At 55.2% G+C, this 12,417-nt stretch overlaps 1 protein-coding gene across 10 annotated transcripts in view; it reads left to right on the forward strand.

Annotated features, from left to right (window-relative positions):
• Nucleotides 1-12,417, forward strand: part of LDB3 (LIM domain binding 3) — a 59,316-nt gene that overhangs the window by 12,421 nt on the left and 34,478 nt on the right. For 4 of the 10 annotated variants that reach the window (XM_043925276.1, XM_043925278.1, XM_043925274.1 and 1 more), the window contains exons 5-8: nt 4,216-4,238; nt 5,296-5,499; nt 10,094-10,263; nt 10,899-10,935. In XM_043925276.1, the coding sequence (XP_043781211.1) occupies nt 4,216-4,238; nt 5,296-5,499; nt 10,094-10,263; nt 10,899-10,935 (434 nt within the window). Of the gene's footprint in view, nt 1-246; nt 615-4,215; nt 4,239-5,295; nt 5,500-7,483; nt 7,499-10,093; nt 10,264-10,898; nt 10,936-12,417 lie in introns of all 10 variants that reach the window. The other 6 variants (XM_043925271.1, XM_043925270.1, XM_043925275.1 and 3 more) reach the window with 2 other exon arrangements.

A 12,417-nucleotide genomic window follows, 5' to 3' on the forward strand; every position in this document is an offset into this window, starting at 1 on the left:
GATGATAGCATCAGGGCCAGGAGCCATATACCTCACCCCGCTTTTTTTTTAGAAAACTCTTCTTTTCCAGGTGTCTGGGCTGTCTCCCTACCCCGAACTCAGTGCAGTGGGCTGCAGGCAGCAGGGTGGTGGGCTGCTGGGCGCTGGCACTAACCCCTCTATTTCAGGTCCATGTGGAAGTGCTGGGCGGGCGTGGCCTCTAACAGCTCTTTTCTCTCTCCCCTGCATGGCGCTGCCCTGGGCCAGGACCCTGCTCTGGACACGATCAGCAGCCTGGCAGCACCCAGCCCCCACCCCGAGGCGAGGGCCGGCCCGGGCACCCCAGGCACCCCGGAGCTCGGGCAGACCTTTAGCTCTTCCTTCTCTCAGACCTCCGTCTTCTCCTCACACATGGAGGCCTCTGACCCCGGCCCTCCCCGGGGCAGCCCTGGGGCCAAGATCAGCCTGGAGGGGGCCCTGGACTCACTCAGCCCGAAAGCCCCACTGGGCTCGAGCCAGCCAAGGCAGTATAACAACCCCATTGGCCTGTACTCGGCAGAGACCCTGAGGGAGATGGCTCAGATGTATCAGATGAGCCGCCGAGGGAAGGCCTCAGGTGCTGGACTCCTAGGAGGGTAGGTAACGGGCACACAGCTCTCTGCTGGTGGTCAGGGGCCACCTGGGTCCTCAGTGCTCATAGAGGCCTGATCAGGTTAGAGTGGGGAACTGGTCTCATTGCGGCCAGCTCCAAGCCCATGAGGCAGCACAGGCTAAAAGCCCTGAAAGTAATCAGCCTATTGACACTTGCCCTCATTACTTTACGCAAGCCAGCGTGGTATGTCAGATTTTGCAGAGAGGGAAACTGAGGCTCAGAGAAGGTTAGGGTCCAGTTGTCTAACTACTAAGTGGTTGAGTTGGGCCTGAATGCAAGAGACTCGGACTCCCAAAACTTTGACATCAGGTCACCCACCATGACAGGACAAAGCCTGTCCTAAAACCTCCAAGAACTCTGGGGCCAGGGGATACACTCATCCCACCCCTCTGGGAGCTCTGAGGGTTAGGAAGGCAAGTTCTCTAGGTCTGGTAGTGTTCTGGGAAGGCTGCCTGGAGGAGGGAGCACCTGAGCTGGGTACAGAGATTGGGCAATGGGGTGAGGGGAGTGGTTGGCAGGACCAACTCTGACTAGGGTGGGAAAGCAAGGGAGCAGGACTCTGAGGAGAAAGGAGCCATGCAGGAGAACAGCATGCCACCCCCTGGCCCCCGAGGTCTAGCTGATGGGACTCTTGGTGCATAGAAATTTAAAAAAACCTAGAGCTGCATGGGCACTGTGGAGAGGTTGAGGGAAGGGAGCTGCCAAGCAGAGCATGCATTAGCTGCCAAGCCCGGCACCTTTGTTATCTCATTATAATTTCTCCCATGGCCCCATGCAATTGCTGTCATCATCTCTGGGCTGGAGGCAGAGCAGGCTGAGTCAAGGCATATGGCCCAGTGGTTAGGGGTTCAGGGCTCTTCCATGAGACTGTTCATACACCTGGACTATGGGGAGGACTGAAGGAGACAACACGTGTAGTGCTGAGCTCCGTTCTGGCACACTCTCTACGTGCTACCTGGCATCATTGCCTGGAGTCACGCAGCAGGTACATTGATGAGTCAGCCTGGCAATCTGGGTCAGTTTGATCCAAGCCCACACCCTTCCTGTGACCTTGCTGCAGACGGTACCTGTACTCCACCTACTTGCTCCTTCCCTGGGGATCTCCAGCTTCCCCAGAACCCCGAGCTCTTTCTGGGATTCCGAGTGAAGCTGGGAGATTCATAGTCTGAGCACTTGGATCCTGGCTTCCCTGGACCAAGGTGGCAAAGCTGTAGAACCCCAGGCCTTTTCTAGTAAAGGGCTTCTGCTAGGAGGCTGAGGGAAAGACAGAGTAGAAGTTGCGCCCTTCTCCTGCCTTGAGAAGGCTGGCAGGTCCTCCTGGTCCTCTTTGGGACTAGCCCCCCAGCAGACCAGGAGGTCTGACCTCCCTCCAGCCTGACCCAGGAGGTCAGGCTCTGGTGGATCTAAAACTCCATGGGGCCCACCTGCAGTGATGGTAAGGTCTCTGCTCACTGAACCATCCATGGAGGTTGGGGGCTGATTAACAGTCCATATGCTTTGTCTAACACAACTCTCAGCAACTTCAGAGGTAGGCATCCCTCATTTGATAACTGGGAAGTAGAAGCCCAGAGAGAGCAAGTCATTTGCCCAAGGTCACACAGCTATTGAGTGGCAGACAGGACTGGCAATCATGTCGGTCTGACTTCTCCCCACATGGAGACAGGGGCCTACCTGCCTGCCCCACTCCTGCTTCTCATGACTCCCGAGGTGCCCTCCCATTGGTGCAGTGGCTTCTCAGAACCTGACAACTATCAAATTATTACTTGGCACTCAGAGCAGCAGGGCACAAGAGTATCTTTGAAGAAAAAATGGGCTAGAGAGGGAGTGCATGCCTCATTTAAGGCAAAAGCTGATGCTACGGCCCCAGCAGGAAGGTTGGGGCCTCTGACCAGGGGTAGCCGAGGGCCAAGGCCACCACTTTTTGCTGTGTCTAACTGCTCACGGGAGACAGGGTTGGCAAATGCTAAGCCCTATGTCTGTTCATTGCATACTTAACCCATGCTGAGGGTTTTACATTCAGGCTTCTGTTCATTCTGCGGTGGGCACCAGCCTCTCAATTTTATGAATAAGGAGACGGAGGCTAAGTCAGGTAAGTAACTTGTTCAGAGTCATAGCACTAGGAAGAGGAAAGGTCAGGATTTGAATTCTATCCTGTCTGGCTCCACAAGGAAGCTCCTTCTCATACTCTCTGGGCAACCTGCAAGGTGATTCCTTGGCAACTTGTATCCCCGTAGGAGGAATGGAGAGGAACAGAGTGGGTGCAAGGACAGCGGGGCCTGCAGCCCCTGCTCCTCATCCTCTCTGGGGCTGGTACTGAAGAGCAGTGTCCCTCAGGCCAGTAGATGCAAGGGGCCCCCTCCCCAGGGTGGTCACAGCTTTGGCTCATTCTCCCCAAGACCTGGGTGCTCCTCTCTGAGCTATGTCTGCTGCAGGCATCCCAGCCTCCAGGTTCTCAGGTGAAAGTTAAGCCCCCGGGGGCTAAACAAGGAACTGGCTACATGGGTGGGGAAGGGCAGAAGCCTCCCCTGAGGCCAACACTGCCCTCTACAGGGGACACTGGGCTGGTTAGGGCAAGAGCTGACCCTGCAGCTGTCAGCACTGGCCAAAAATGGAGAAGGAATGGGAGATCTGTGCTGGCCCTTTCCTAATATAGCTCCACCGACAGCTATTTTGAGCCTGGGAGATCAGAGGGAATTTTATCAGCTCTGAGACAGGGTTGAGCCTGGCACTGGGGGATCTCCCTGACTTTGGTCTGGATCCCCAGGATCCTGGCCAAGAGATGACCAGGCTAGGCCAGGCCAACAGAAGCCCAGGCTCTCCCAGCCAGAGTCCAGAGTGGTGGCAGAGTGTGGGGTAGGGACACCACTGTCTGCATTCTTTTCCCCTCAGATTTCTGACCAGGGTCTGTCACTGCAAGGAATTTTCATCTAAAGAAACATAAGGCAGGCAATGCCTCTTTCAAGGAGATGATGCTCCAGGAGGCTGGCTCTCAGATAAGAGTGAGGGTGGGGTCCCTCTTGTAGTGTCCAAGCTGGGCTGTCTTGGTTGGGGGCCTTCCTGCAAAACACCATGGCCCACACTTCTCCCAGGCTTCCCCACTGCTCCATCCTGTATCATTGCCCATCCACAGGCTTTTACGGGTGGTTACTGGCAACCGCGCAGATCCCTTACTACTGTGCCCCAGGAGGAGGGTTCAGAGCTGCCTGCCCCTCCTCTGGGAAAGAGAACATGTTCCCAGGGCTTCCTCTCCAGGGTCTAGAGCCAAGCTGTATGTGGGAGATTCATGTACATGGTAAATGAGCACCCATGAAGATGGACCAAAAAAACCCTTCTCCTAGGCAAAGCTTGAGGTACTATGGACCTACGCTGCAGTTGGCATCTCTGCCCCAAACTGAAAGGCTATGATCCAGACTCTGAGCTTTGCCCACTCCTCTCTCTGCGCTCTCTTCACCGAGTGCCTGTCTGGGCTGACTCTGCCTGCACATTGACCAGTTTGAGGACCATCCCTGCGTCCTTATGCTCAAACCCTCTGGCAGAAGCCTCACTCTGATAGTCCTGTCTTCTTTGCTTTCTCTCCTCCCCAGGTGGTAGCCAACTCTCCAGCCAAGTTAGTATCAAAGGAAAGCACGCGTGTGCGCTTGCCTGCCTATCCCAGCATGCGCCCGCGTGTCTGGGGGTCTGAACAGCGTGCGCCTGTGTCAGCATGTGTACATGTATGTGCATGCGTGAGTGAGGGTGCATTCGTGTCCCTGTGTGAGGCTGCATGTGTGTGAAGCTGCGAGGATGAAGTGGAGGCGTTGGGGAGGGGTGCTGGGGCTCCGTCGGATGCCTGGGGCCATTGTGTTCCCAATTCGTTGCTGCAGCTGCTTTAAGAAGGCAGGTTGGCTCTGGTGGGCTGCTGGGTGGAGTGTGTGCTGACGCTGGTTCCCGGTGAGCCTGAAGACATTTCTAGCCTGGCCGGATCCCTCAGAAGGGCTGTGCTTGACCTTGTCCTTGTCTGCGGAGCGCACTTTACGTTTTGAAGGGGAAAGTCTTGATGGGTAGAAGCTGGTGGGCCGCCCAGCAAGTTGGACTTGGGGGCCCTGAGCACCTAAGCCCTGCTCCGAGGAAGAAGCACATGCACCGAAGAGTCTGGAGGAGCAGAGCCCCCAGGGAGTCCAGGATGAGCCCCTTCGTGGAGAAGCCAAGCTCAGAACCCTCACGGGTGCCCAGTGGGGCTGTTTTTTGCCTTTGGGGCGTTCTGGACTCTGCTTCGGCTGCTGCTGCCTTTGACTCATGACCCAGCTCTTGTACCCTAATCCCAATCCCCAGCCCCCAACCTTTGCAGTCTGTTTCCCTGGAGGAGTGGTGAGAGATCTTTCCATGCCCCCCAGCTCAGGCTTAGTGGGGGCCTCCAGTGATCTGGGAAGGTGCAGAAACACCTTCTGCAAAGGGCTCTGGGGAGGGTGACAGGATCTTCCTGACCAAACCCAGCCAGTCCAAGTGGATCTGGGTTACTTGGTTAGCCTTCCTAGGATCAGGCTTGGGGAGATCTCTCTCCACATCCTCCACCACCAGCCTTCACCTTCACCGGTGTAACACCACCTGTTGCCCTTCTCTCCTTGCACCTCCCTCCCTCACTCCCCTCCCCCTATACTCCCCTCCCCCATACTCCCCTCCCCCAGCGCCGACTACCAGGAACGCTTCAACCCCAGCGCCCTGAAGGACTCGGCCCTGTCGACCCACAAGCCCATCGAGGTGAAGGGGCTGGGCGGCAAGGCCACCATCATCCACGCGCAGTACAACACGCCCATCAGCATGTACTCCCAGGACGCCATCATGGATGCCATCGCCGGGCAGGCCCAGGCCCAGGGCAGTGACTTCAGTGGGTAAGCGCCTCCCCGCCTCCACCGGGCGCTCGCCGACTCCACCGCTTCATCTCTGCGGAGGGCACCGGGCCGTTGAGCGCCACTGGAGACTTTTAGGCATCGGGACCAGTCTTCCTCCACCGTCTTGAGCTTCCCAGGGCACAGCCCTTGGAAGAAAACCAGCCTTGACCGGGCCTTTCAGACAGAACATGGTGTTCTCTCTTCAGAGTCGGTTTCATGGTCAACTTTAGGAGAAGGGTAGAGAAATACAGCATGTGGTGGTTCCTCCAAGTGCTTTACACAGCCTCTGTATTTTCCCAAGCTCCCTGAGGGGGCTGGTTTAGAAAGAGACTTCCGGAATCTTGTTAACCGGGGTCACATTCTGGATACCCCAGGTTCTCACAGCTAAGCCATTCTTTGAGGGGAAGTTGTCGCTTTCTTCTCAAATACATGACTGGGTTTCTTGTTTGGGAAGGGGCCTGCAGACCAGTCACCCACCGTGCTGTTGGCAGTCAACCCTGCCACAGAGCCTGGGGAACACCCAGGACCTGCCTCCTCCTGTTTGCCCCCAGAGAAATCCAGGCTCAGGTTGGTGGGACTTAGGACATCCTTGGTTCCTGAATTTGCTTGTTAGCAGTGGTTGAGGAACGTGAGGGCTGAGTAGGGAAAAAGTTGGCTAAAAATCATTTGTGGATGAAACTGGTAATAGTGCAAATTTTAATGGGGACCTCACTCCCTCCTTCTGAATTTCTGTCTCTGTTTATCTTAGTCTCTCCCTTTTCTGCCTTTCTTTCCGTGTATGCCTCTATCTCTCTTTCTGTCTCTATCTCACTCTTTTTCTGTCTCTGTTGTTTCTTTCTTCCTTACACATACACACACAGAACCCATCCTGTATTCTACTTGGGAACACCATTAATGTTGACTTTCAAAACTGATTATCTCTTTGGGTAACATGTTATCCCTGAGTCAAGATCTACAATAGCTCAAGGCAAGAAATTTTAAAATGATTTTTTCCAAAGCTAGAAAAACCAGATGTTGTAAGAGGGATAGAGGCATTATAAAGTCCCGGATAACTCCTGTAGTGTTTGGCCTGAGCAGAGGCCAGTCCTCGTGGCCATGACGTGTGTAGGTTTCAGGTGCAGCCTCCAGAAACCAATGGATGGAAAATGGTGTGCTCTTCCTGTCTCTCCTGATGCAGGGGAGCCTGTCCCTCTCAGGCACGCAGTACTTCCTTTGGGCCACCAGGGGGCGGAGGTTGCTTTCCCTGGAGCAGTGAATCTCACACCCCGTGGACTCAGGGCTTTAGTTCTTTGTGGAACCCTGCGGGTAGTGCTGACTTATCTAATCCCATCTTTCAAAGCAGAAAATATGACCATGAAAGTTTAAAAAAATGCAACCATTAGCTCATGGGTGCCCAGGAAAACAAGACTGTCTGATTCAGCCAAAGAGTGAACAGGGGTTTCCTGTTAATATTTGCTTGCCATGTGTGTCCTCAGTGTGATCTTAACATGGTAATATTCGCCAAAGGGAAGCACAACGGAAGAAAGCAAAGAACTGCTGTTCACTGATTTATGTTTTCTGCACCTTGGGAAAAGACTGCAGTCATTTGGTTTTACCTCTAGGATGGCCATGATGTAATTTTTTTTTTAACATGATGCACCATTGATCTAATCTAGGCTTCTCCTTCCTACCACTTTCCCTCCCATCCTTTTCTTCTCCCTTGCGAGCCTGGGAAGCAACACGCTTCCTTTTCCTTCTAACTCAGCCCTGCTGGGTTGATGCTGCCGTGGTGCCCCTGTCTGCCATAAGGTGTTCCATTTCTGCTGTTAATTTCCATGATTCCTTCCTCACTGACAGTTTTCTTTTTGTTTCTCTCTCTTCCTCCTCTATCCACCCACTCCCATAACTCATTTCTGATCCTAACCCTGCTCCCTTGTGTATGCGCCGCCCCCCGCCCTCCCATGATGGACACGCACTCACTGCTGGGCTTTCCTCTGCTTGGCAGGGCATCACCACTGGCGTAAGTAGACCCCACAGTATTTGTTCCGTCGTCCGTCTGTCTGGTTTCGGGATGGTGTATGGGTTTGGTGGGATGTGCCTGAGGACAGTGGCTCTGTCCACATTCTTCCTCACACCCACCTCACAGGTAAATGACATGCCCTGCAGCCTCTACAGGCAAGTACTTGTCTTTGGGGGTTTTCCCCAGATAACATCACTACAGACTCAGAAATCAGAGCAATGACACCACCCTGGCTAGGGCTGTGTCTCATGTTCTCCTTGCTGTGCTTTTTGGGGGCTCCCCCCAGCCTTTCTGGTCTGCACTGGGACAGTGGAGACCTGAACGTCAGAATCTACATCAGGCCATTACTCAGGGAGAGGGTGATGAGGGGGCCTCTTGGAGGCCACTCCCCAGAATCCTCATGAAAGATGGATCTGAAGAAGCCAGCCCCCACCAGGACCACCCATAGGAGGTGAAACCTCAGTCAGACTTGGGGGCAGTGTACAGTGGAGTGAATGCCCACAGGTGACCTTGATGTTGTAGTGACTGTGGAGTGTTTTTGGTGGTAAGAAATTCATGCTGGGAGTGGCTCCAGAGAGTGGCCTCGGACCCAGGGTCCTAAAACTGCAGGGCCTATTCTATCCCCTCTCTGCATGTATCATGTCTGGGCCCCAGAATCTCAAAGGGCACAGCAGTTCCTTCGTCTGGTTCCCAGTGTCTGTTGCGGCAGCACCACAAGTCCCTGGTCTTTGCATAGTGTTGTGGGAAGGGAAGCCGACAATGGGACTCCTAAGGGACTCACTTCTGGGGCTCTCTTTCTTGAGCCCTTGGAGCTATGGAAGGAACAGGGAAATATGTTCCCTCAAGGGAACATTCCAGGGAAATAGCAGCAAAAGCCTTCCATCTGATTCAGGTCCCCTTGAGACTCCTCCCTGTGCTAGAATGACCTCCCCAGTGAGATCCCAGCCTCTCCTCTCCTCCCAGTCTCCTCCCTGGCTGGGACCCCCTAGGGATCTGCTGGTTTCCCTATCTGATCCCAGCCACAGGCTTCCAGGACCTGTAGCTCTCTGGGCCAGGGCAAAGCCTTCAGGAAAGTAGGGTAGCTCCACCCCGCCTTGGTCAGTTACCTTCTGCCATCTTTCTCCTCCTCTGCTCATATAGCCCACTCTGAGCTGACACAGGGGACCAATCCTGGGAGACTAGGCCATTTCTTCTGTCCAGCTCCTTGCAGAGAGGGTAGACGATGGAAGCACTGGGGAAGTCGTCTTTGCAGCTAGCCAGTGCCCGGGGGTTGGGGGGAGAGGTCAAGGCAGCCATAGCAGCAGGCAGGGTGCGCCTAGACAGGGGGAGTATCTGGGCTGGGCCATGTCTCCAGGTGGGGAGCACCTGGGGTGTGCAGATCTCCAGCAGGCAGAAGTGGCCTTCCTGAGCCTGTTGCTGCAGAGGGTCTGATGGAAAGGAGGCTGAGCTGGGGGCTGGGAAGCCTGGGTTCTAACTCCATGGGGGTCCTTACATGACATAACCTGGAACTAGTTAGCCGACCTCTCTGGACTTCAGTTTCAGCGTCAGTAAGAGGAGAGAGCTGGGCCACCGGTCCACAGGCTGGGGAAACAGGCTGTTGTTATTCTGAGCGTCTCCTGAGCCGACCCTGACTCCCGAGAGAGTGGGCTGGGCAGCCTGGCTCCCCCAGCCCTCTCTGGTTGGGTGAGTGGTCATCCACAAAACTTTTAATGTGTCTTGCCCTGCAGTCTGATCTGGATTGATAGACCTTGTACTCAAGGGGCTCTAGAGTTCCTTCTGGCTCTGATCAAGGATTTGTTCATTCAACTAAGTTTTGAGCACCTACCATATGCCAGACCTTAGGGGTCTCAGAGAAGGTCACCAGGCCCCCCTCAAAAGGCTGTGCTCCCCTGGGGCAGAGGACTGGTGACCCTCCCCACAACTCCACTCCCAGCTCCCTTGGACGAGAAACCCCACTATCCCTGGGTGATGCTGGGCCTCTGGGGCCCAGTTGTCATTTCTCCAACCACATCCTCACTGTGCTTGCTTATTTCTGCTGAGCAGGAGCCCACAGTCCTCTTCCAGAGAAGTCACGACAGTGGTGGCTCCCAGTTTGGACCCCAAGCTTTGAGGAGGCCAAGGGACTGACCCTAAGGAAGCCTCCGAGTCCCCAAGTAGCCTGTCCTTACCCAGCCCCAAACTCAGGAACTGCTTAGGGAGGTCAAAATTACTTCCAGAAGACCTCTTCGGCCTCTTCTTTCCTTCAAGGAGATCCAGCTCCTGAGGGGGGAGGGTATCTTCAGACCTGTGTCTGGAGACAGACTGGGGGGTGGGATGGGTATTGACAGGAGGGTCTGAGCCTCCTGACCCTCCATGAGTAGAATTCGCTGACTCACTGTGACCTCCCTGAGCACTGAGGATCCAGGCCAAGCCCTTGTTGCAGGCTCTCAAATGGCAGTGGGGAAAGGCAATGGTGGGCTCAGACAAGTAGGGGGCTGCCAACAGGCTTGGGGGGGTGTTGGGGGGGCGCCAGGGGAATGTGACATGGGGAAGGTGCAGGGGCCAGGAGCAGGGTTCCAGCCCTGCCCTCGCCCACGGCCTCTCTCTGCATTGCAGGAGCCTCCCTATCAAAGACCTCACCGTAGACAGTGCCTCTCCCGTGTATCAGGCTGTGATTAAGAACCAGAACAAGCCGGAAGATGAGGCCGACGAGTGGGCGCGCCGCTCCTCCAACCTACAGTCTCGCTCCTTCCGCATCCTGGCCCAGATGACGGGGACAGAATACAGTAAGGGAGGGCTGTCGAGGGTGGGGCAGGAAGGGGTGACTTTGAAGGGCCATGAGGTTCCTGGGCCCTACGCCATGGTCCCACAGAAGCCAGGGAGCCAAGCCCCCTATCCTGGAAGACGAGCTGGCCTTGATAGATGGTGGCCTCTTGTGCCCTTTCTGGGCCCCTGGGGCAGGCACATTGACATCAGCCTTCTGCTCGGCTCCCTGACTCCAGCAGCACCTGGATTGGTTTAAGAGGACCTGGCGGAACTTCCCTGGTGGTCCAGTGGCTAGGACTCCACTATTCCAATGCAGGGGGCCCAGGTTTGATCCCTGGTCAGGGCACTAGATCTCGCATGCTGTAACTAAGACCTGGTATGGCCAAATACGTAAATAAATAAATTAAAAAAAAAAAAAAAAGAGGACCTTACAGGCCACGCCTCTGGCCACTCCCTCCCAGCTGCACCACTTCTTCTAAGGCCCGTTTTCTCCTCCTCGCCCTCTGCCCAGCACACAGCCTTTTCCTCCCAGAGGTCACAGGTAGGAGGCAATAACTGTCCCATCATGTGTGGGGACTCTGCCCACCGAGCTCCAGTAGCTTTTGTTCCTGATGTTCCCTGTGATTCCTCCTGACCTGCAACTTTCTACCCACAGTGCAAGACCCTGATGAAGAAGCTTTGCGAAGGTCAAGGTAAGTGCCTGGACTCAGGTTCTGTGGCCTTGTCCCTCCTAACCCCATCCCTCCCAGGGCAGCCCCCAGGTCACACAACTCACAGAAGGAACATCTCAAGTTAATGCATCTGGAAACTCCCAGCCCCTGCGGGGCTCTGGCAGATGCTGGCTTGGGGTTTGTGTGTCCCAGGTCAGTGAGGTGGGTGCCTGGAGCTGAGTCTCTATCCCCCTGGCCCAGGCTGCACGAGCAATGACTCTGGGCTCTCCCGGCTCTCTCCCTGGGCAAGGGGCAGGGCTGCTTTGGCCTTTGCTGGGCTGTTGAGAATGAGGGCATCTCTTCCTGTGAGGCACCAGGCTGGCTGCCTGGCCTGCCCACTCATCTCAGGGCCTGTCCCCTGTGAATCTGAAGGGTAGGCACTGGGAAGCTAGCTGGCACGCGGAGGGCTATGCTGGGCTGGGGCACCTGGCCTTTGGACTCACTTGTCCAGACCCATGTTGAGGTATCAGTTCCACAGACGGCTCACAGCACCACAGCTGCTGCAAGGAAGCAAAGCCCTGGGCATGAGGTGGGCACACTGCCCTGGAACCCACTGGAACCCGCTAGGGCCTTCCATGGGCAGGCATGGGGCCCAGTGTGACTGTGCTTACACTTCCAGAAGCAAATGTGTTGTCTGCATGTCCTTCCTGGGAGAGTCTGCCTTGGGCTGGCACGTCCCGTGGTGGCCTCCGTGTGAGGGGCTGGGGCTCAGAGGTGCCTTTCCACCCTGGACCAAGCTTTCTATCTTTGCTAACCAGCGTGTAGTGGCCACGGGACCACGTGGAGAGTGGGACTCGGGGGTCAGCTCGAGTTGATGTGGATTTTCTTTTTGAACCTGTTTCTGCCAATTGAAGTTGCTCCCACTCTTTGGCTGGGGCGTCTAAGCCTAAAGTGTGGTCCTTCCCGGCCTGCTAACAATGGCATGCGGTTCCAGTGATGGTTCTTAACCTGTCGGTGCCTGCAGTGTGTCTGTAAAGAGCCTGAAATGAGATGGTGTTTGATTTAGCACAAAAGGTAGTATCGAGCTATTTGAGGCGTAACTAAGCTGTCAGCTCTCTCCGCCCGGTGCTCCTCTGCTCCTGCGTCATTTCTGTGTTTATCCCACCTCCTCTTCTGAGTGCCGCTCAGAGATACTCCAGTGAGCAGTGTGGTCTTTCCTGAAGATTTGATGGAGGGGCTTTACAGCACACACCACAAATTGCTCAAAAATCTCCAGGTCCCTTCCATCAAGAAGCCAGTAGGGGCCTGCCCTGCCTTTCCAGCCCCCCATCACCCCTTCTCAGTACTTCTGGACACTTTATGTTTCTGGGGCCAGCACTCTCAGTTGGCATCTCAGTAACCAGACTCCATTTAGAAGGTGGAGTTCTACACATTTAGTATGGGTCGAGAACCTTTGTCTCACATGTTCTCCCTGGAATACTTGTAGGCTCTGCGAAGTCATTGAGTGAGAACACAAAAGGTGGT

This window comes from Cervus elaphus, chromosome 15, assembly GCF_910594005.1.
Source record: "Cervus elaphus chromosome 15, mCerEla1.1, whole genome shotgun sequence".
In the NCBI taxonomy this organism is placed as follows: Eukaryota; Metazoa; Chordata; class Mammalia; order Artiodactyla; family Cervidae; genus Cervus; species Cervus elaphus.